The 23,550-nt window shown below is 34.9% G+C and overlaps 2 protein-coding genes across 3 annotated transcripts; one reads left to right on the top strand and one right to left on the bottom strand.

Moving 5' to 3' along the window:
- Positions 1-1,035: 1,035 nt before the first annotated feature.
- LOC145613409 (protein IQ-DOMAIN 3-like) lies at positions 1,036-4,698 on the top strand. Of its 2 annotated transcripts, none has more exons than XM_081668518.1 (6): positions 1,036-1,278; positions 1,763-1,865; positions 1,966-2,349; positions 2,753-2,986; positions 3,095-3,217; positions 3,780-4,698. In XM_081668518.1, the coding sequence occupies exons 2-6, from the start codon at positions 1,791-1,793 to the stop codon at positions 4,374-4,376; spliced, it is 1,413 nt and encodes a 470-aa protein (XP_081524644.1). In that variant the 5' UTR covers positions 1,036-1,278; positions 1,763-1,790; the 3' UTR covers positions 4,377-4,698. The 2 variants fall into 2 exon arrangements, with proteins under 2 accessions (XP_081524644.1, XP_081524636.1); XM_081668510.1 differs by lacking the exon at positions 1,036-1,278 and adding an exon at positions 1,347-1,496.
- Positions 4,699-20,798: 16,100 nt separating this feature from the next.
- Positions 20,799-22,979, bottom strand: LOC145613402 (pentatricopeptide repeat-containing protein At1g73400, mitochondrial-like). The gene has a single exon (XM_081668500.1). It carries the CDS (start codon positions 22,752-22,754, stop codon positions 21,066-21,068), a length of 1,689 nt encoding a protein of 562 aa, XP_081524626.1. The 5' UTR covers positions 22,755-22,979; the 3' UTR covers positions 20,799-21,065.
- Between the last annotated feature and the right edge of the window lie 571 nt (positions 22,980-23,550).

Below are 23,550 nucleotides of genomic sequence, written 5' to 3'. Positions count from 1 at the left end.
CCAACGAAATGACCATTAGAAGAACAAATCACACACTTTTAAGTCACATACACGATTAATTGATTATTCATCTCCGCCATCATCGCCGACAACGACTTTAGCGTTGGAGGTTTTGGAATGCAGAACCATGGAGGTAGTTTGGGAAGTGTTCAATTGTTAGATCATTACTTGGTAGAAATCTCATTGTCGACGAGCGATCTCGATAGTTGTATAAATTGAAGTGTGTCTTTTTGATGGGCTTAGATACTGGGTTAATAGGAGGCTAAACGCATCGTTTTAGAGGGAGTGTAGGTAGAGCTACATACACTAGAGTCTAGGGATATATTCTTCTACGGGCCCATTATAGATATTGATGATTTAGCCTATACATAAAGTATTGTGTGACATTTTTTTTTTTACCTAAAAAATGGATTATATATGTGTTTTTCTTTATACTTCATAATATATTCATGTGTAACCTTCTTAAATTTACCTGGATTTTTAGTTTCCAAATGTTACAATTTTTAAATTTGTATGTGTACATATACGTATATTTTTTAAAACCCATGCATTATAGTGCTTGTTGGTTGACAAAACAAAAGTGGAAGGCTAATAGACACAACAACGCAAAAATAGAGGGAGTTGGACTTCCCACAAAATATAGAAAGTAAATTACTACTAAGGTCCTTTTGGTCAATTTAAATTTATGGAAAAATTTCAACTTTTCATTGTTAAACAAGTTCAATGAGTTTCATTAAGGAAACAACTTAATATGAATTACAACTTTCTATAGTAATTTATTTCACATGTCAAGATTGTCAACCACCCGAATCGTAGAAAAACTGTGCAAGATTTTAAATGAGACAATTAGAATAAAATGGATCAATATTTGATTTTTCAATTTTTTTTATTTTTTTATTTTTTTTGAGAAATTTGTTTTTTCTATTTTGGATAAGCCTAATTCTTATTTTATTTTGGATAGAAAATAAAATAATGTTGCTGAAGATGGAGTTCCCCCACCCCCCTAGAAATATTAAGAAAGTAGTGGGACAACACTATTCAATGAAGCAACGACTAAGTTGGTAACTAACTGTTATTTGCCCCCCACAAACACAAACCCCTTTCATTATCATCAAACTCAAATACTAATACTAATATTCTTTCATTGAATTCTTCAATATTATTCCTCTCTTTTTTTTCCTTCTTCTTGGCCTGCAATAACTTTTCTTCATACCCTCTTTGTCAAAACACATCAAATCATAACTTTGCTTCTTTACAAGTTTTAGTCTTTTAAACCTGGTATATATTTTCAGTTTCTCTGCTACCTATTTATATACCTTTCTTCTATTTTTGCTGTATAAAATTTGTATTTTTCCATGAAATATTTTAGTTGTACTGCATGATTGTTGTAGTGTTTTTGTTAAGATCGATCAACTAGATTTTGAATCTTTGTGTGTTTTTAGTAGGGTGCAAATTTAAATGGGGTGCACTAAAGAATTTTGGCTGTGTAATTTAAGGTAATTTGATTTTGTTGTTCTTGAAAATAAAAACAGAAAATTTGTATGCATTACATAACCTTTATGATCAGATTTTGAGATACCAAAATGTCGAAAAAAAATTCATCAAAATGATCATATGACAGTTTTTTATTGGTTATGTTTCATCTAGGATTTTTTTTTTTTTTTTTTTAAATCTGGGTGGATGATCTAGGATTAAAAGTGGGTTTTCTTTGGATTTTTACAGAATAATCAACAAATTTGTTTAACTTTTGTATTACAACCAGGTGTTTGACTACATCAACGGATGCAAAAATGGGTAGAAAAGGTAACTGGTTCTCTTCAATGAAAAAAGCTCTCAACGGACCAGAGGTGCAGGAGATTGTTCAGGTTTGTCTTATTTTACTCGTCGTGATAAACCAGTTAGTCAACCTTATTAATGGATTATTACAAATGTTACAAGATTGATGTTTTCTACTTTAATTTTTAGGAGTCAGGAAAATCAAAGAAGAAATGGTTTAGCAAGAAAAAGAGGTCTGGTCTTAACACAACACCAGCAGACACTGCCCCTGCAACAATGGCGTTACTTCCTCAGCCAACTGTGGCACCGGTGGTTGATCCTGCTGCTGAACCAGCAAAAGTAAGTAGTGCAGCAGATAAAGAACAGAAATTAAGTAGTGCTGCAGATAAGGAACAGACGAAACATGCCTATAGTGTTGCTATAGCAACTGCTAAGGCTGCTGAGGCGGCTGTTGCAGCTGCTCAGGCTGCTGCAGAGGTTGTTCGTCTGACAGCAACTACTACACCTGTTTCTGGAAAGTCTAAGGAGGAAGCTGCAGCCATTAAGATTCAAACAGCTTTCCGAGGATACATGGTACGTTTTTTGTTAAAATTATTATGATCACAGAACTCAGGGTAAATAAGATGGTAATTTTGTTTAGATTGTAAGCATATTAAGTATTACTCTCTTCGTCTCAAATTATGTAATAAGCCATATCTGATTTAAGATCATTTTCAAGGGTTTTTAAACTTATACATCACCATATTCATCATTATAATGACTTGGTCTATCATTGAAATTCTTATGAAGGTATCATTATGGTAATATTCAAAGTTTAACTTGCTTTTTTTTTTTTTTTTTTTTGTTTTTTTGCACGAACCAAAATAGAAATGTATCTTTTTCGAGGTGGAGTGAGTCATGTCATGTAAGGAAAAAATAAATAAAAACGCTTCATATCATGGTGAACTTTTTTTCATTGCCTTTATTTTTTTTATAGGGGAGGAGAACATTACGTGCTCTGCGAGGGCTGATGAGGTTGAAAGCAGTAATGCAAGGACAGGCAATCAAACGTCAGACTACAAACACTCTGAAGTCAATGCAAACATTAGCACGAGTGCAGTCTCAGGTACATGAGAGAAGACAGAAGATGGCTGAGGAAAACCTGGCTCGTCAGAAACAGATTCAGCAGACATATGCAAAAGAGCAAGCCAAGGAACTTGAAAAATCACAAGTATGCTAATCCATCACTGTGATTTCTGCAATTTTGAATCAAACTACAATAATTTTCTTGTTTTTATAGTACTTATGCTGATGACAAAATGTGTTGAGCATGTTGCAGCAAAACGGTGATGGTTGGGACAGCAGTAGAAAGACAAAGGAACAGATCGAAGCAAAGTTGCAAAGCAGACATGAGGCTGCCATTAGAAGAGAAAGGACTCTGGCTTATGCATTTACCCATCAGGTAACAACTTAGACTTCTTTCCCGCTTACATGCCCAGCAACAATGCCCAAAGAAAATGAAGAATTTCAGGGTAGAAAATGCAAAATTTATTTCGCGCTGACAATGGAGAGGAGTTAGTGAGTCATGTACACAAGGTTCACCTATGTCATTATGCAAAAGCATATTTATCAAGGGTGTAAACTACTTCATGATTAGGTGTCTTCTTTTCGTACAACTAAGATTGTTTTTTGATTGAGCTAGGCTCAAACTTGGTTCAATTAATAAAAAAAATTTTGGTTCATTTATATATTTATAACTTCTGTACTTTGTGCTTTATACTTCTATTCAAATTTATTTCAAGAGTGAGCTATATAGCACTTTTTAAAACAACTCCAAAATTTATCACATTCATGTCCTTTAGAAATTGTTTTTTTTTTTTCTTTTACTTAGGAAGAGTGATAAAAATAGAACGCCTTGATAATTTGCAAAGTAGCGGTAATTTGTAAGGTAGTTAATTGGAGAATAAGAGCAATCCAATAGCTTAGTTTGTCAACATAGCTAAATGAAATCATATGCTGTACAGCAAGCATGGAAGGCATCATCAATGTCTGCGCACACGTTGTTTATGGATGTAAACAATCCCCACTGGGGCTGGAGCTGGTTAGAACGATGGTTAGCTGCTAAACCATGGGAGACCGCAACCACTCCTGAGAAAGACTTTAGCAATGATAACTCCCCTCGTATTATGGCCTCCTCAAAGAACACTTTGTCTGGGAATCATGAGCTTACAAAAGCCTATTATGGCCGTGAAAAGCCTTCCCCAACATCCATTCGAAAACAACCCCGTTCTTCAACTGGTGGTCGCTTGTCCACTTCCAAAGCTCCTTCAAAGTCCACTGCAGCAACCAGAAACTTGAGATCCCAAAGCCCAAAGATGAGCCCAAGGAAGAGCATTTGGGGTCCAGAAGATGATGCAAGAAGCACACTGAGTATGCAATCAGAACAATCAAGGAGAAATAGTGTAACAGGTTCATCTGTTAGGGATGATGAAAGCCTAGCGAGTTCTCAAACTGTTCCAAGTTATATGGCTGCCACTGAATCTGCAAAGGCTAGAACACGATTTGGAGGTGAATGCAAGAGGGAGAAGAGTGTCACACCCGACAGAGTCTCTGTTAGTTGAGCTAGGAAAAGGGCTTCTCAGCCTGCTTCTCCTGCACGATCAAGGCGGTCTACTTCCTCAGATCATACTTAGAACCTAAATGAAAACATAATTCTTAATATTAAAAATAACTGATTTTGATTTTACTACTCCCTTATTTATATCGGTTTGTATTATTGCTGATAAAGTACGTGTTTGCTTGAGGCTGGTCATTAGTTTCTTTGGCATAGTCTTTAGAGCAGTATGTTTGTTAAACCTTTTGGTTTCTTTATTTTACATTGAGGATAAAGCATGATGATTTTGTAACCAATAATAACTGGCATTTATTTCTGAGTTTGACTGATACAGCAGGAACTACTATCTAAAACAATGTAAGGCAGACTGGTGTTAGAGATACACCAAAACAAAGACAGGCTTTGCTGATTCCTACAGCATATGCTTTTCATCTCCTGCTTTTGATTGCAGAAGCATATTTCATATATTGTTGCAATATCAGCAAGACTAATTGGCTTCAGGGTTTTCAAGAGCAGGAATTATTATTACCTTTACCTGCCAAATCTGAATTCTAGTAAATACAGCAAATTCTTTATACCCAGTACTGCAGCAATGCATGTTGCATTTATACCACTTGGAAGTAAAATCACACGATCAGTCAATGCCACAGCCCACAGCTGATAATCCCATAGCTTAAGAGCAGCTACTATGTGTTACCTGCCATAGAAACAATATGATACAGCCACGTTTATTCTCATTGCACAAAGTTCAAAACTAATTTGTTGGAACATTTTTCCATTAGAATTGGATACATTATAACAAATAAAATCGCAGAAAAAAAAAAATTCTTTGCAAAATAATGTATTATCGTATCAATTTAAATTCCCATGTAGATTCTGATGCAGGGATTTATTCCTGAAATCATCAGAGAATTTTTGCAGCACTTGTGCCCTTGACAGAGTTGACACTGGCTAAGGAAGGAAAAAAAAAAAGAGTACTGGTATAACAACTGGATGGTGTTAGGCAATCTTAGCTCAATCATCTATGGACCACCCCTCCCTTTTAACTCCTCTCTCCTACTTGCTGACAAGCTCTCCAATGGTTCATGGGATTTCTCAAAGCTCTCCTTCAGTGCCACTCCTAAGGTCAAAATTGAAAAGCCTCACATCTCTTACTTTTCCGCCCCTTATGGAGATCGAGCTTTTCCCTTCTGCTCTCTCAGCATTAGTGGAAAATTCAATTCAAATCTTACATTCCACGCATTTGGAACTCCAGAAATTTTAAAAATAAAGCGCCTATTTCTCTGAACTTTTACTGTTTGAACTTACGTGAACTTAGTTTGTTTTAACTTATCTGAGCTTTTTCTTCTTTGAACTTATCCAATCTAGAGCTTATTTTGTTTCAAATAAAATAAATATAGATCAAAATAAGATGAACCAAATAAGCCCTTATAAATGTTAATACCTTGACCTAATCAAAAGAAAGTCTATGACAAAAAACAGTGGAGCATATGAAGAGTAGTCCAAGTATCTGATTTGAATCTAGATTACATCCCTACATTGAGTAGTGACCCATCTTTAGTCATATGCACACCAAATATCTACCTTCATTGCAAAAAAAAAGAAGAAAAAAAAAAAACACTAATATCTTTATTCTTTTTTTAAAGAGTTACTTTGATCGGCACATAGTTTGAGATGATTTAAGTGACTTTAATATAATAAGATGTGAGGTAGTTGCAAGATTAATTTTTTTTTTAAAAGAATAAAAATAATAGTTAATAGTTTATTGAAAAGCACGTGCACACACACACAGGAGTAGTTAACTAATTTTATAATAAAAGAGTCTAATATGTTACATACACACACACAGGGAGTAGTAAACTAATTTTGTTATAAAAGAGCCACACACACACACACAGGGAGTAGTAAACTAATTTTAGTATAAAAGAGACTAATATGTTGAGTAGCCCAAATAAATTAATGAGCACACTTTTATTTAAGGCTCCCTAGGGTCTGTTAAGATTAATAGGACCAAAAGACACTGCAGATTCATGACATTTACTCTGACAAGTAATCTGAATTTAGTACATTAAAACCTGACATGCATATCTATATTATAGATCATAGCCAAACTCAAAGATAAAAGTAAATAAAACAATGTTGAATCCTAATCTATAATCAGAAATTCTACACAAAACCTACATTCCAGATTTCCAGTATACCAGAATTATAAGCAGGGTTAGTAATGTTTAATTATTCTAATTATTTATACATGTTATAAAGTGTTAGGCATTATCAGGCTATCAGTTCATATTATTATGAGTATCAAGCCTCAATAACAAGGTTCCACATAACATAAACAATCAGACCTATATGACAATTATGCAGACATCCACCAAAAATAAAAAAATAAATAAATTTAAAGGTATATACAGAGAATTCAGCTGGAGTTCATCAACTGTACAGAAACATTTCTCGTCAGAAGTTTCACCGTCGGGGACTAGTATAGTAGTATTTAACTGAAAAGAAGGGAAAAAATACCTTATTACTTTCCAGAGCATTGGCTATTGCATGTGTAACTTGTTCATCAAACTGGTTGGTGCACTGCTCTGCTTTCTGCTGAAGTGGGTGTAAAAGGAGGTCAGCTTACTCAACGAGGATTCAGGGAAAACTCATCCAAGAGCAATGGACAATCTTCAGCTGCACTGCAACCAAGATAATCCTCATATCCAAATCAGCCAGAACTTGTGAGTTAAAAAGGTTTGTTGTGCTCTCTTTATGACTTGTTTCACTTTTAAATACATAAGATCCTCTGAAAACCTTCGAATCTATTGAATCTCAATTCTCCAGAGCTATAGATCGACATACTGACAAAGAAGGTGCCAAAGTTCCATCTTCTGGTCTCTCATCATGATCAATCTCAACAACTGAAGATAAAAAAAGGTATAGCTATGGATCAAAAGGCATGTGAGATGGATAGATAAAATCATTACTACGATTTTGATGAAAATACAAACACTGAATTCTAGAATGTAACTGTTGGACAATTTACAGTGTTTCATACTCACCATCCTTTCCACCACTATCAGATTTAGCTTTTTAATTGCGATGTGGCAGAATCATCTAGTAATACAATGAGCAAGCTAAAGCCAAACAACTCCTTAAAAGCTCCTGAGTATTGACACAAAACTTTATCCTATTAACATATTTGATGAGAACAGTACCCCAGAACATTAATCTCATTAATTTCCAACCGTAGCCTAAAAAATATCATAATTATGCCTTTGACGCCATTAGCACTAGAAGCATTCCCACCAGAAACAACCACTCAGAAACAAGGACCAAGCATCTAAAGCTCAATTTGCATACAAAAGACAGATCTTAAGGTGCTCCACCGTTCAATAAACAACAAACCTTACTAACACAAGGCTTCTGACAGTCAGGGTCCTTGAAATGTTGCTTAATCTACCCAATACACATAATCAAAATCATGTTTTCTTATATTCACTATAGTACTTCCTTCAAAAAGTATGCACCAAGTATAATGTACACAATATAATTTTTGGTTAAGTGGAATAAATGAAAATGTGAAATAGTGGGACCGCACTTTTTTAATGGGCCACATGACCATAAATGTAGAAGAGCATTCTTCTAGGATGTCCAAAAAAGGAAAATTGCAAATATATTATTGTAAAAATTAAAACTAATAATCCCACATTTGCGTGGTCCTCTCATAACAAGCCCACATTTGAGTAATCGCAAAGCAATCCCACCTGTTACCTATATCTTCTCAAACTAGACCCTTCACCAGTTTCGTTAGATTCGTAACAAATTGAGGGAGACATTCCAGGTGTCGCTTTCTAATTGGTGTTTTTTATAATGAAAAAAGGGAAATTATCATTTATACACCCTAGGTTTGGGCTTTTATCAATGATACACCTCCTTAGATTTTAACTATCGACGGTACACCTATACTTTCAACTAATTAACTGCAGCAAGCAGTACTGTTTTTGTATTATAAATAAATAAATAAATAACTACAAGAAGCATTCCATTAATTGAACGTTAGTAATAGGTTAATGACTTGCAATTTTAACCGATTTTAACTCCCTCCTTAATTTTCCTCCTATATTTAAAGTAACCCACCCACCTCTATCATTATATAAACGAAGCCCCCTCATTTGCTCTTATTTATGCAGCTTCTTCTTCATTTGGCACTCAAATCAGCCAAATGAATAAGACACTTCATAAATCAGAGCAAATAAGAGGGCTTCGTTTATATAATGACAGAGGTGGGTATGTTGCTTTAAATATAGGAGGAAAATTAAGAAGGGAGTTAAAATCGGTCAAAATTGCAAGTCATTAACCTATTACTAACGTTTAATTAGTTGCAAGTACAGGTGTACCACTGATAATTAAAACTTAAGCAAGTGTATCATTGATTAAAGCCCAAAACCTAAATAAGACTCTCACAGCCAACCTTAGCCTTCCCCTTCCCTTCGGTGTTTGAAAAAGCGCGCCTGAGGCGCAAGGTGATAAGGGGTAAGCGCTGGCAAGGTGATTTTGATTAGGCGCACATGAGGCGCACTTGAAGCCAAATTCTGCCAATTTTTTTCAATTATTTATATAATGCGCCTCACTTCAATGAGGCGCACCAAGGCGCTGCATATCCCTTATCGCCTTGGTTTGTCACTATCTCTTGATTCTTTTCTCTTGATAAAGAGAAGACCTCTACTTGGGATGGAATAATAAACGCTTTCATTGATAAATATAAGTGCAACATTCAAGTTGAAACTGCACATAGACAACTTGAGATGCTAAACCAAAAGGAAAACGAAGGTTTTATCTCTTTCTTCAACAAGTGGAAGGAAACTTCAGCTAATATGGTTGAAGTTCCTACTGACTAAAAAGAAGTCCGTAAGGATGTTCATCGAGAACCTTCAAGACAAGTATTCGAACATTTGAAATATCAACATAATTTGAATACTTTCAAGGCCGTCTATGACATAGGTATTGAAATCGAAGAGGACCTTGCAAAACAGAAAGCTACTAACAATAGTAACACAGTGGCTGGAAAGGAAAGAAAAACGATAATCCTTCTTCTTCTTAAAACACCCACTCTAGCAACAACGTTAGTACCTTTTATCTTAATGAAGTCTTAGCCATGGATAGTCAGAGACCTAAGAAACAATTAAGGAAAGAGTTCAGCCCCATTGGGATGAACTACAATTCCTCTTTTGATCAACTCCATGCCAAATGACTCATCACTCCTATTAGACCTCTTCAAGATCCAGCACCCGAAAATAGGTCACCTAATTGGAATGCTGACGCTCATTGCAAGTACCATCAAGGTAGGGGACATATTAATGAGAGTTATTGGAAGCTAAAAGAGGTCATCTAATATTTGATCGATAATAACAAACTTCTCATACCTCCAGGCAAGAAGAGCGAGTGATGATAAGGCACAAGACAAGAGGCGAGCTTCAACGACAAGATTTTCTTACCTCTTTTTCTATTTTCTTTATTCACCATTTCCCCAATAAGTCTAGCATAGGCACCCTCTTATTTTCCTTAGACTTTATTTTGTAGGATTTTTCTTTCTCTCTTTAATAAAATGAGCATTTAGTTTCTTGCATATGATCATTGCATTGCATTTAAAAAAAAAAAAAAAAAAATTATCCATGCCGAACTAAGCACAAGGTATACTAATGATTTGAGGCACCCCTTGTGGCCATATCATATCACCTTTCACCCTTCAAATATACAATCATTTCTTGACAAACCACTTTGAGCCTCGTCTAACGATAGACCTTTATTTTTTCAACCCACATCTACCTAACCTTGAGAAAGGATGGTGTGCAACTTATGCAAATTGCTAAATACAAAAGCTTGAGTGATTTTATCTAGATCTCAAACGTTCAAATAATAAGAATAATAAAAGTGTGTAAAAGGGCAAGTATTCCACTGTCTTTGATATGAATATATCTTTGATAAGAACACGTCTAAGATTGCGTCTCTTATCGAGAGCTAGGTACCGTGTCTGAGAAACATAAATGCCAAGTGAGTGATAGACCGCATGATCGGGATTGCCCACACTTTTCAAAAAATACAAAAACAAAAAAAAAATGCAGAGCAAAAAAATAAACAAAAGAAAGAGAGTTAAAAAGTGAGGAAACCTCAAGCATAAAAATATAAAAATTTCAAAAGCAAGGTTGCACACCTTAGGGGGTTATCTAGGGTCTTGAGCCTTTATCCCCTTCTTCTTTGACCTTTAGCCTAACAACGTTACAAACCTTCAAAGATCTCTTTGAGGTATACACATACTTGTGCGAGGTTCGGCTAGAGCTACGTCCGGCCTGATTCCTAACGGATACGTAAGCAACCTCACATCGAGGTGCGGCCGTAATAAAAATGCATTCATTCACATTCATATTTACATTCATACATGATCATATCAAGCGGTGGCGGAGAGAGGGGGGTACAAGGGGGGACAGCTGTCCCCCCACTTCAATAAAAAAAAATTAGTTAAAAATAATTATGTGCAGCAAAAACCATAAGAAAAAGGGTTTGGTTCAATGGTTTCAGGGCTTACTAGTAGTCTCCATGGTCATGGGTTCAATCCCTTTGACCAACATTTTTTTCTTCTTATTTTTATTTTAAAGTTTTCCTCTTTTCTTGCATGTTTCTTTACTTCACACATTCAATTAGAAGTAATACATAGTACTACTTAATGGCATCATGTTCTAACTTTTAAATTACCATAGTAATTTACATAATTTTATATATATATATATATATATAAATGCATACATTACAACCCTAAATTATTGGTTATAGTAGGAATTTCGGGTAAAGGTGTTTGGTTTTATTATATATCTCAATATAAATTAAATTGTCACGGGTTTAAAAACTTTGAATCTATGGATCCGCTATTGACCAAATTAGAATAAGAAATTGTTTATTTGTTAGGATTATCGTGAATTAGAAATCACATTTATTAATTATTTGATAATTTTGATTGTATATTACTTTCAAAACAAAAATGAATATTTGAAGGTGAAGTTGTTATTGTAAATATGCTTTTTTTTTTCAATTTTTGGACTGTATAACTAAGAAATTTGGATTTCCAGGTTGTAAAACTTATAAATATTAAGCATAGTCCCTACAATTTCTTGTATGTTTAAAAGGTTTGTCCATTTATGGAATGTACGCCACCTTTAGTCCGTCCCCCTAGGTGAAAAATCCTGGCTCCGCCACTGATATCAAGGGATCTCTAATGCTCATCCCTATCCATTTAGATCTAGACTTGGGGGCTTGATCCCTACATTATTAGCTTACCTAGCCTAAGAGTCACCACTATTTGACTCTTTTCAAAAAAAAATTTCATACACTTAGCCTTTGCAGCCTAGCTTTAATGTCACTTTCACACACATCAAAGATACATAGACAAATAATCCTCTCCTTAGGAACCTTTTGTCATGAAATCTTGACACAACGTTGAAGTATGCTTTGCAGCCTAGCTTTAGTGTCACTTTCACACACATCAGAGATACATAGACAAATAATCTTCCCCTTAGGAACCTTTTGTCATGAAATCTTGACACAACGTTGAAGTATGCTTTGCAGCCTAGCTTTAGTGTCACTTTCACACACATCACAGATACATAGACAAATAATCCTCCCCTTAGGAACCTTTTGTCATGAAATCTTGACACACCGTTGAAGTATGCTTTGTCATATCAAAATCACTCATCATTGCATCACAAAGTATGAAGTGCTTAGCCTCCGTGCCTAAGTTACCCAAACACTTTCATCATCAAGTCAACAATTGAGATAGCTTAGGATGTTATAATCCTTGCACTATGAGATACAACATTGACGCATGCATTCAACTAAGCTTATTCAACATGCACCTCAAATACTCACTTCGATTCTTTTTTGTATCTTTCTTTTTCGGGAGAAAGTCGGTAACCTCCACAAAAATGACGGAAAATTTTCTGCATTTTTAGTCAAGCACATCACAATACAATGCACGCACGAGTCATGCACATTGAGTCATGTCATGTCATATCACCTCGAGTTACACGTCGAGTCAGGCAATAGCATTAAGTCACACAAAGTCAACATTAAAAACATAAGCAAAGTCCTGTAGTCAAAAACATATATGCAGGTGCACTAAGTACCAGACACACAAGTGATCTTTACAAAGACCTAAGACAGAAAACGTAAATTTTCAAAGACATGCAAAGCTATCACTTCCAAGGCGAGGAGATGAGAAAATTTGAACAAGACGACTCAAGGCGTAGTGGTCTTTGACGACATTCCCTAGGATGCGAAAGTCGTCACTCTATTTGAGAAGATAACTCAAGGCGAAGCGATCTTGGACAGCGCTACCCAAGATGTGGAGGTTGTCAAATAAAACAACTTTGATTCAACAAAAATTGATTATATCCTATGGCACGAACGGGTCGCACAACAAGTTTCTCAAGACGAAGAGACTTGTAATTATTGGAAAAGTTTTCCCGAGACGAAGAGAAATTGTCGATTGATGCAAGTTTCACAAGACGAAGAGACTTATAATTATCGAACAAGTTTTCCCGAGACGAAGAGAAATTGTCGATTGATGCACACTTCCTGAGGCGTAGAGGTTGGCGATTGCATCCCAAGGCGTGGGTACTTAGCGGAATTTCACTTAAGAGCTATTCAAGGCGTAGGAGCTCATGACAGGATTCTCAAGGCATGGAAACTGTTAAACTATTAGACTTCCCAAAGCGTGGAAAATCATCATTCAGAAGACTGCTCAAGACGAAGGAGTCTACGACATGAGGCGAGGAAATTTGTCATCAATAATTTGTGAGTTGCTCAAGGCGAAGAAGTTCATGATAAGAATTCCTAAGGCGCGGAAGACCGTCATTCGGTGGATCGCTCGACACGTAGTGGTTCGCAACAAAATTCCCGAGACATGAAAGGACGTCACAGTAAAATTGAAGATAGCTACAAGCAGCGGTCTTCGACGATGTCCGGAAGCATAGAGGAGATTGTTTATAGCGGCGAGGCACAGCCGTGGTAAGGTACTTCCACAACTCTGAAGATGGCTACAAGCAGTCACCTTCGACGATATTCCCTAGGATGTGGAGGATTGTCACAAGCGATTGAAGATGGTTACGAGCAATGGTCTTCGACGATGGCGTTCACAAGGCACTGTGGAGGTTGTCACAACAAATAATGCAACAAAAATCGATTACTTCAGAGATGTGCGCTTGATGGTGCAAGATACGTGTTTCTAACTCTTTTATCTGTTTAACTAACGCTAGTTTGCAGGTATCGGCATTACAAGAATGATTTAGCATCGCAGAACGTTCTGGATCATTCTCCGTCCCTATCGCTACTTTGACTTTTGTTTTCGAAACTTGCATTTCTCCAAACTCAGTCAAAGTGGGGGCTTCTATAGACATCCAAATGTGTCTCCCCAAAACCAAGCCTAGTGAAGAATACTTTTCACGCATTTGATTATCGAACGAAGTGAAAGTGTGAAAAGTCTAGTGATGCGGTTGTTTTTATTAAAATATCTCTCTTTTTGTTTTTGAAAATATTTCTTTTTATATACTCTATTTATGAAAAATAGCCAGTCTAATTTAGTTTGGTCCATGATAAGTGTCCAATAATAGTGTAGTTGGATCGAGCTCGAAAAGAGCTTTCCAACGATATATTATAAGCCCAATTCCGATGAATCATGAGGAAGTTATGGCCAAAATACTAAAGTGGGCTCGAAATGAATTTTATATGTGGCCCATTGATTTAGAGGAGGGCCTATTAATTATATTCATAAAGTTATTAGGATTGATTTTAATCTTTTAGAATATCTAGAAGATTCTTTTATATTCTAATAGAATTAGGATTGATAATTATATTTTAAAGAGTTTTATTTGGAATAAAATAAGTGTTTTATGATAAACCCGATTTTAATTTGATAAACGCAGAATTTGCTACTTAATCATATTAAAAAGAGGATTCCGCGTGCAAAGCGCATCTTATTTCTGACTCAGCGCAAGACGACAAGCTTGTCGCCTAGCGCTAATAGTTGTCACCTGGCGCTAGTGCATGTCGTCTGACGCTAACTCCTGTCGTTCGCGAGGAGCGACAGGAGGTCTTTTATTCTGAATGAGACTTTATTTATTTTCGATCAGTCAGACTATTTTTCTATAAATAGGGGTCGTATCTCCATGTTTTCTATAAATAAGGGTCGTAGCTCCCTACGCACCCGAACAAAATGGTATGTGGTATGGTGTAACTGAAAGAAAAATAGAAATTTATATAATATAATGAATTCTATGCTTATTAGTTATGGGATTCCTAATAACATGTGGGGGGAGGCTATTCTTTTTGTTTGTCATGTTTTAAATAAGGTTCCTCACAAGAAGCTTGACAAGACTATACGAAATATGGAAGGACTAAAATACTTGAAAGTGTGGGGGTGACTAGCAAAAGTTGGCATACCTACCTTCAAGAGGGACAAAATTGGTCCTAAAACTATAGATGCTATCTTTATTGGCTATGCTTGTCAAAGTGTAACTTATCGTTTCCTTGTTAAAGGTACTAACATTTCTTATGCAGGTGGCCATTCCATTGAGGCAAGAGATGTCGAATTCTTTGAGAACATTTTTACTTGGAAAATGTCTTCATCTTATGATAGTGAATTACTTACTAGTAATTCTACTAGATTACCTATTGCTAATGCTCCTATTAGTAACGATGGTTCTGTTTTGGAGCTAAGGAGAAGCAAAAGGGCACAAAAGAATAACAGTTTTGGACCTGATTTTGTTACTAACTTTTTATCCGAATCTTTCAATATTGATGATGATTTTGTTCAGATCTTTGTGTTGGAAGATGATACAAGAACCTACGATGAGGTAATGAGGCGAGTTGATGCTATTTTTTTTAAAGAAGCAACCCTTTTTTTTTTTTTATGTTTAGAGAGCCACAAGGGCGGGGGTGAGAATCGATTTAAAAATCGGGAGGGAAGCTCTAACCACTTGAGCTATCCCTTACTCTGTTGGAAAGAAGCAATTGATAGTGAGTTACAATCAATTCTCAATAATAACACTTGGGAATTGGTTTATCTTCCTAGGGGTTGCAAGCCCATTACTTGTAAATGGATCTTTAGGAAGAAGTTAAAACCCGACAGATCCATAGACAAGTATAAGGCTAGAATAATAGTGAGGGGTTTTACTAAAAAACATGGCATTGAATATTTTGATACTTGCTCCCCTATCACTAAAATTGCAACCATTAGGACTTTGATTGCTCTTGCTATCATTTTCTTATCTTGTTGTACACCTAATGGATGCCAAACCTGCATTTCTGAATAGTGACTTGGATGAGGAGATTTACATAATCCAACCCGAAAGGTTTGTTGTTCCGAGCTAAGAAAACAAGATTTGTAAGTTAGACAAGTCATTATATGGGCTTAAGCAAGCTCCTAAGCAATGGCATGACAAATTCGACATTGGTAATGGTTTTCATGTCAATGAAGGTGATTCTTGTGTTTATTCTAAGCATGATAGCCATAGTTGTGTGATTATTTGTCTTTATGTGGATGATATGTTGATTTTTGAAACTAACTTAGATTGAGTAAATGAAACAAAAGATTTCTTAAGTTCGAATTTTGAAATGAAAGACATGGATTTTGGGAGTAAAAATCAATAGGACTCAAAATGGCATCTATCTTAAACCTGACACACTATGTTGAAAAACTTCTCAAAAAGTTTAACTCATTTAATGTCGATCTAGTTTGAACTCCATATGACCCTAGTTTCCACCTAATGAAAAATAAAGGTGATCCCATTAATCAGTCTTAATATGCTAGAATTATTAGTAGTGTTATGTTTCTTATGAACTACACTAAAACTAACATTGCTTACTCGTAGAAACACTCATAACCTAGTAGTGATCATTAGATTGCTCTCCGGATTAGGTATCTTAAAGATACCATGTTTGGGGTTTGCACTACTCCAAATTTCCAAGAGTTTTAGAGGACTTTTGTGATGCGGTGGTTATGTCATCACCCTTTGGGGGTGGAGCTATATTAGGGGTGCGAGTCAATCACGAGGTGAGGGGTGTTCAACTCTACTCGAAAACTTTTTACATGTGCTCAACTCGTGCTCGCTAAAGTTTCGAGCCAATAGAACTTGCTCGACTCGTACTCGTTAAATTTTCGGGCTTTCTATAATTATATGCCTTCATTAATATTTTTTGTTCACTTTATGTTGTTTTTTTTTTAAAATATATTTATTATTAAATATTTACTCTTTCTTTTATTATAATATATATTGACACAATAACACCTATAAGTGTAAAATTTGTTTAAACATGGTGAATTTATTTGTAAATTCTATATTAATAAAATATATTATCGAGTTGCTCACGAGCTTGTCCAGTTAGAGCATTCTTAACTCGTGCTCGTTAACATCTCGAGTCGAGTTTTGACCGAGCGTTGACCGAATCGAACTGCTATGTCTAGTAAGCAATCTTGTACTGCTATGTCTACTATAGAATCTGAATTCATCGCTCTTGAAATGGTAGGTCATGAGGCAGAGAATGGTTCAAGAACATGGGGGAAGCCAGCTCCTTCACTTGCACTTCATTGTGTTTCGCAAGTTGCGATTGCTTTTGCAAACAACCATACCTACAATGGGAATAAAAGACACATTCGCTGTTAGAAATTTGTTATCCGAAGGAGTGATATCACTAGACTATGTAAAGTCGAAAAGAATGTTACGGATCTATTGTCTAAAGGCCTATGTAGAAAAGTTTTGAAACATCGGAAAGGATGGGGCTAAAGCCAGTTGTGTGAATTGTAAAGCAATGAACTCCTAGTCATTATGAGTTCAAAGGGGAACATTATATAAAAATTCGGAAGCATAATTTTTATTTTTGTCCATCCCTAGATGTTTGTTCTGTGCCTTGCTACAAATGAGTAAGAGGTTGAGCATATGGCTCTTAATGAACCCATATCCATATTTTTGGTGGTGTGTTGTAGGATATGATTCACTTACTTAGGTGTGAAAGTGGGGCCGCTTCCTATGAGTATTTCGTGGGCTTATACTCTAGAGCACCTATGAGCATTCAAGACATATGACCAATATAATGCGTCATTTTATTCGTGGAATTTCATAATATTATACATGGTCAATTGTGTGACTTAAGTGACGGGTTCCTAACCCCCTATTAAGTTCAAGACGAAAGTCAATTAATAGGAAAGGGATCATAAGTTGATATTCACTATATGTCAATTCAAGTCGCGAGACATTTGCACTTATGCAATTGCTTGTTTTGCTAGAATTCATCATTCTTCTTATTTTCTTTTTTCTAATCTTTGAATCTGTGGGGGGTTGTTGGATATTCTTGATGAAAAACAAATTAAAAAAAGTGGTATAAAAGTGAATTAAATGTCCTACTTTGAAAGAACAAGAGTGTTCTCCCATGTTTAAATATTGTTGTATCTTAGTCCTACTAAGTTGATTAAGTATGAAGTGGGTTTTTTATTATACCACACACGCGCACACGCGCCGAGCCAAGTTGGGTCGGCCGGGACTCGAAACTTGGTCTTGGGAATGCGATGCGTGGGTGGCCTGTTTGGAGAAATTTTTATCTCTTTTCTTTACCTCGGTAACAAAATATTGTCAATTATATTTCGACTATTATAGTTTAATTAGCCCTTGATTACGGCTAATTAATCGGCAGAATTATTCCTTGCCGTTTTGGTGTAACATATCTATTCGCTTGGCTAAACAAACCTAGACACTTTCTTGTGGTAACTGTTGATGGTTTCTTCCCTATAAATACCCGTGCTTTCATCTTATATGATTTCTTATCCTGGGCAAACATTCTGAGTTCCAATCGGGTTCGTGAGTGTACACAAACTCCGGCGCCGTGCTTATTTTGCGACCGTTTTGCGTCTACTGCACCGGGAGGTAGCGTGAAATCATCTTTTTGGTTAGTGGTTATCCACGACGCGGCTACTGTCATTTGGTTTGCATCCTATTGAGATAAGTTTTTACTGTTTTTTTACCATATAATGTTTTTTTGAGCTTCTTGGTAGAGCACGTCAGCACAGCGGAGCACATTAAATTTCAGCACAGCAGAGCCGATTTCAACATTGTTGTTGTTGTTGTTGTTAAGTGCATATACCATTGATTTAGGTGAGTGAAAACATAAATAAATGTGTACCATATTTAACATATGTTAATAGTAGAAAGATAAAAGACAACGATTTACTTATATTTATTTCACAAAAATTTTAAAATAAAATGATTCAATGAGTAACAATAATTTTACTTATAAATATGTCTTAATCATATATTTTTAACCCTCAAAATAATAATCATATAACTAATGTATAAAGCTAAACTTTTAGTCGGGCGACAAGACAGCGACACTTGGCGTTCTAACTTTTCGCCAAGTGTCGTGCCACGTAGGATGGAATTATATAGAATTCAATTTGTAGGATAAAAAAGTTAGTTTAGAATTTTATTTCGATCAAATTTGAATAGAATTTTAGGATAAAATTGTTAATTTAAAATTTTATTTTTGATAAAGTCCCAATATTTTTATCATGATTTTTTTTTTATATATATAAAGTACAAATTGAATTATAATTTTATTTTAAAAATAATTAGATTATAACTCATATAAATTATTATATAAATTTATTTTTTGTGTCATAAAATTTTTCTGGAGCAAAGGAATTAGTTCAAAATGTACCACATCCATTGTTTATAATATATTCTAATCAATTAAAATAATATACTTCACAGTCTAATATAATTTTATTACTGTGTGTAGACCTGTAAATCAGGTACGGTTACCAGTCATTTTAGACAGGGTCATTATTTCAGGTTACGGATCAAGAAATATTTTTCACCAATATTATTATTATTAGTCATTATATGTGTACAAGATTAAATCGTCACAAAAACACATCAATTCCTAACTAATTTTGTATCAATGATATGTTTTAAAATTTGACATATAGATTAAAAATATATCTTAAAATTCAATAAATAACCCAACTAGTGATATATAAACTACTACTTCAAAACAACCTCTCTTTTTTTATTCTTAAATTGTATGGAAAGATTTTAAAATAATTTAACTCAATGAACTAACAATCAATACCCACATTAAATGTTTCTACACATTGTGATTCTAATATCAAATGTTTATAAAAAGAAATTGTTATTAATTGTTTATTATTATTTATTTTTTGAAAAACTTATTATAATTAATAGAAATTATTAATTAATAATATTATTAAATATTAATTGTTAATAGTTTGAATTATTAAATATTATTAATTGATAATTATTATCATTAATTATTATTATGATTAATAAATATTAATTATTATTAATAATTATTAAAATTAAAGAACGAGACCTAAGTCTAACATGCACAATCTGGACAATCAAACATCAAACACGAAGCTATGGATCACCAAACCTCTAGAGTAATATTTTAAGCAGTTAAGAGCAATCAAAACAAGCATTGAAAAAACAACAGAATTTTTTTTTTATTTTTTACCAAAATACACTGCAAAATAGCAATACAAATTACTTCATAACTCAAAACTAAGATCAGATTACCAAAAGCTTTCTTTCTTCTTTCCGATATTACTTTATCTAGATCTAAATAAAGTACTGGAAGCAATGTACATCAACCATGATTTAAGGATGTAAACCAGTAAACCGAATATTATGTTTTAGTAAAATCATTTAAAAGAAAAGCCTGACAAGACAAAGAAGGAAAGCTTCTCACATGTAAATAGTATAAAAGCATGTATATATTTGGCTTTAAATAAATTTATTTCTCCCTCAATACAGCTTCTTCACTACAGTTAATCATTTACTTAGCTCATACCTTCTCCTCTTTCATTTATCCATTAGTTCATTTGTCCAAACATATCATTTTTCATTAGTTCATGTGATCATATTACTAGTATACTATTCCAAGAAAAACTTTCAATGGTTTCAAGAGGGATGTGAAATCTAAAAGGAAAGGAAACATTATCACACACAATAAACACCCTACCCTCTCTTAATTGTTGTATAATTACTGGTGGGTATGTACAGAATAATGGAGTAAGTGATAGTGTCATGCATGAGGTTAAGTCCTTGATGCTAAACAATATACAAAGTACATGCAATGCAAGTGAGAACTGGGAACAGAACATTAGAAAGAGACCCTTTTACGAGAAGGAGCGGGAGGAGGATACAGTACATGAATCAAATAAAAACAAATACTTACCTGGGCAGCAATAAAATTGTAATTCATGAAGTCCCTTCTAGAGAGCTGCTCAGGTGGTTTTTGTACCATGGCAATATTGTAACTCTCCAATGTAATGAATAGTAAACTCATTGCTCCAATCTTTTATGTAATACCAAGTCAGAAATCAAGCCGGTAAGGATGTAAGATTTATATAAAATATTACAATGTCAATATAGTACATCCAAGAGTGGAGACAATCATTCCAAGAAGCTAAAGCACCATAATTTTAATGCAGTTGATTGATAAACCTCCTTTGGTCCTAGAAACATTGTTACAACACATGCGATCGCATGTGTTTTACTTTCTCCATCACTCAATTTGCTTGCTCTTGATATAGGCTATACCATGATGCCATAACGAGGTTTTAGAATTCCAAATAAATTTCAAAAGTTCATTTGTTCCTAAAACTCAATGCCTTTCGTTTTTGACTTAGTGCAAAATGTCTCGCCATAGCAGGATTGAAAAATCTTTTCATATGCTCTGAAAGTTTATGAATTCTACGAAGATCGTCAATCCTTGACAGATGCCTCAAAAATATATCAAACTTCAGATAAGGTATCTTAATTCTCTGATTTACAACATCATCCAAAAACAAACATGCATTTTCAATTTGGTCACAATCAAAAAGTCCTTCAATCATCACACAGTAAGTCTTGACATCTCGATCACATTTTTTCTTGCCCATTTCATCCCAAGCCTCAAGCGCTCCCTCAGGATCACCCATGGCAAAGAACATCTCCAGCAGCGCATTAAAAGTGTGTACACTGGGCATACAGTCAACATCAACCATCCTCTGGTAAAGCTGAATTGCTTCATCAGCCTTCCTATTATCACAAAGAACCTTGAGGAAGCAGTTATATGTGACAATATCAGATGGATACCCTTTCTTTTCCATCTCTTCCAAAAATTGGTATGTTTCCTTCACCTTTCCAGCTAAGCACATTCCTTCAATCAACTCCTTGTAAGTGGAAACATCAGGAAGACAACCGCTTTGTATCATATCCCCAACTACTCTAAAACACTCCTCCACTTGATCATTCTTAGCAAGCGCCAAAATCATTATTACATAAGTCTTTGCTGTAGGAGGAGATGAGATAGAGGATTTTTTTTTCATCAACTCAAATAAACCAACAGCCTCAGTCACCATTCCTGCTTTACAATACGTTTCAATTGCAGCATTATAGGTAAAACTATCGGGAATAAAACCCATGCTACACATCTCCTCCAAAATCTTCGTTCCTCTAGAAGGGTTTCTAGCCCTACACCACCCAAAAAACAATATATTGAAAGTATTGGCATCTGGAGGAACCTTATTCTTCACCTTCTTGAACAGAATCTCTGCATCCTCAACCAAACAACACTTGCAAAGAGCATCAAGTAGCAAGTTAAGCGCCTTGATCTCTGGCTGCACTTTAACCCTAATTCCTCTCTTTTTCTTTGAACATGTCAAGACTTTCATCAAATGCTTTTCCGTGTACTTTTTCAAAATAGTCAAGAGAACTTCAACGGGTATCAACGTTTTATCATTCCTTTTCATGTAATCCAACACATCACAAACTATCCTAAATTGTTTAACCTTGAATTTTGTAGAAGATAATATATTAATCATTTCATTGTAAGTCTGGTATTCATGGTAATAATGCTCCTGTCGAGCCGCCCACATGAAAAACCTAAAAGCAATTTTCTCCTCGAACCGAAACCTATTAAGGGTTTCTATAACCAACTCAGTTGTCAAGGAAATCCCAGCTTGTTCAAGAGCTTTTTCCATATTCTTATCACAACCCACATTTTCAATAATAATTTTATGCAACCCATCAACACTATTATAGACTAAACTCTTTTCATCTTCACTAACAAAGTCATTGGACACTCCAGTTGAGTGAAATATTCTCAATGGGTTCCCAAATTCAGAGTAACCCTTTGAAGAATATGGCTTGGAAATCAATCTAAACCCGAAAATCGAAGAATCGTTACGAAATAAAGAACTAGAAACAGAATAAAAAATTGAGTTTTGGAGGGTAGGGAAACCAAATGAATTCTTGCACTGCTTAACAATTAAATTTGCAAAAGTTCTCCGCATTTTGAAGGAAATTAGCTGGTGTTATTTGATAAAGAAAGATTGGAGAAGGTTACCTTTTCACCGATAACAATTGAAAGAAAGCTCAAGAGAGTGGCAACAATGGCGAACCGTTTCTTCCCCATGAAATGCCCGTATACAACCCAGAAACTTCAGTGAGTCCTTGTTCAACACCTGAAACAGTGAGCTCTTTCACTAAACTTCTCCATCTTCACCCTAAATCAATCTGCAAATCAATAACTTAATACTAAAAGCGAAACGAGTGATGACACATGTCATGGTTATAAATTTTCCCTCCACTCTTTATCTTTCCTTATGAAAATATTTATAGCCTATACGACTAATATTTACTTTCCACTTTAACGATTATATTTTTGTCATACGCACACAAACGAAATATTTTTAAATGTATATATTTTACTGTAATTCTTTTTTTTAAGCATATAATTGTTAAATTAATGTTGTAATTCGCTATATAAGTTATTAAAAATCTGTGCATGGCACGGGACTTTAACTAGTTACGATATATTGTTATATATTTCCGAGCGTACCGTACACCCATCTAATCCAAGTTAGTTACTCCGTAGGTTTTTTTGCTCTTTATTTATTTGATGATTAAATAAAAAACAATTATTAAAATGAGAACAAAATATGTATGGGTGTGCAGCCACGTGTATATATCAAACAATTGGTCTTGGCTGCACTCTAATGCAGCTATCTTGGCTGCAACAACACGCGGCCCAATTCGCGCGGCCCAAACCAAATTTCTTCAACAGCCCGCCCAAACAACATGACTCCC

Source organism: Chenopodium album, chromosome 3, assembly GCF_948465745.1.
Source record: "Chenopodium album chromosome 3, dcCheAlbu1.1, whole genome shotgun sequence".
Lineage (NCBI taxonomy): Eukaryota > Viridiplantae > Streptophyta > Magnoliopsida > Caryophyllales > Amaranthaceae > Chenopodium > Chenopodium album.
This window is presented reverse-complemented; position numbering and strand designations above follow the sequence as displayed.

Excerpts from the sequence above, each read along its gene's own strand:
- LOC145613409 (XM_081668510.1), top strand. The coding sequence starts at position 1,459 with ATGGGGTGCACTAAAGAATTTTGGCTGTGTAATTTAAG. Across the intron at positions 2,987-3,094 it reads AGGAACTTGAAAAATCACAA|CAAAACGGTGATGGTTGGGA; the intron begins GTATGCTAATCC and ends AGCATGTTGCAG. Across the intron at positions 3,218-3,779 it reads CTTATGCATTTACCCATCAG|CAAGCATGGAAGGCATCATC; the intron begins GTAACAACTTAG and ends TATGCTGTACAG.
- LOC145613402 (XM_081668500.1), bottom strand. The coding sequence starts at position 22,754 with ATGCGGAGAACTTTTGCAAATTTAATTGTTAAGCAGTGCAAGAATTCA.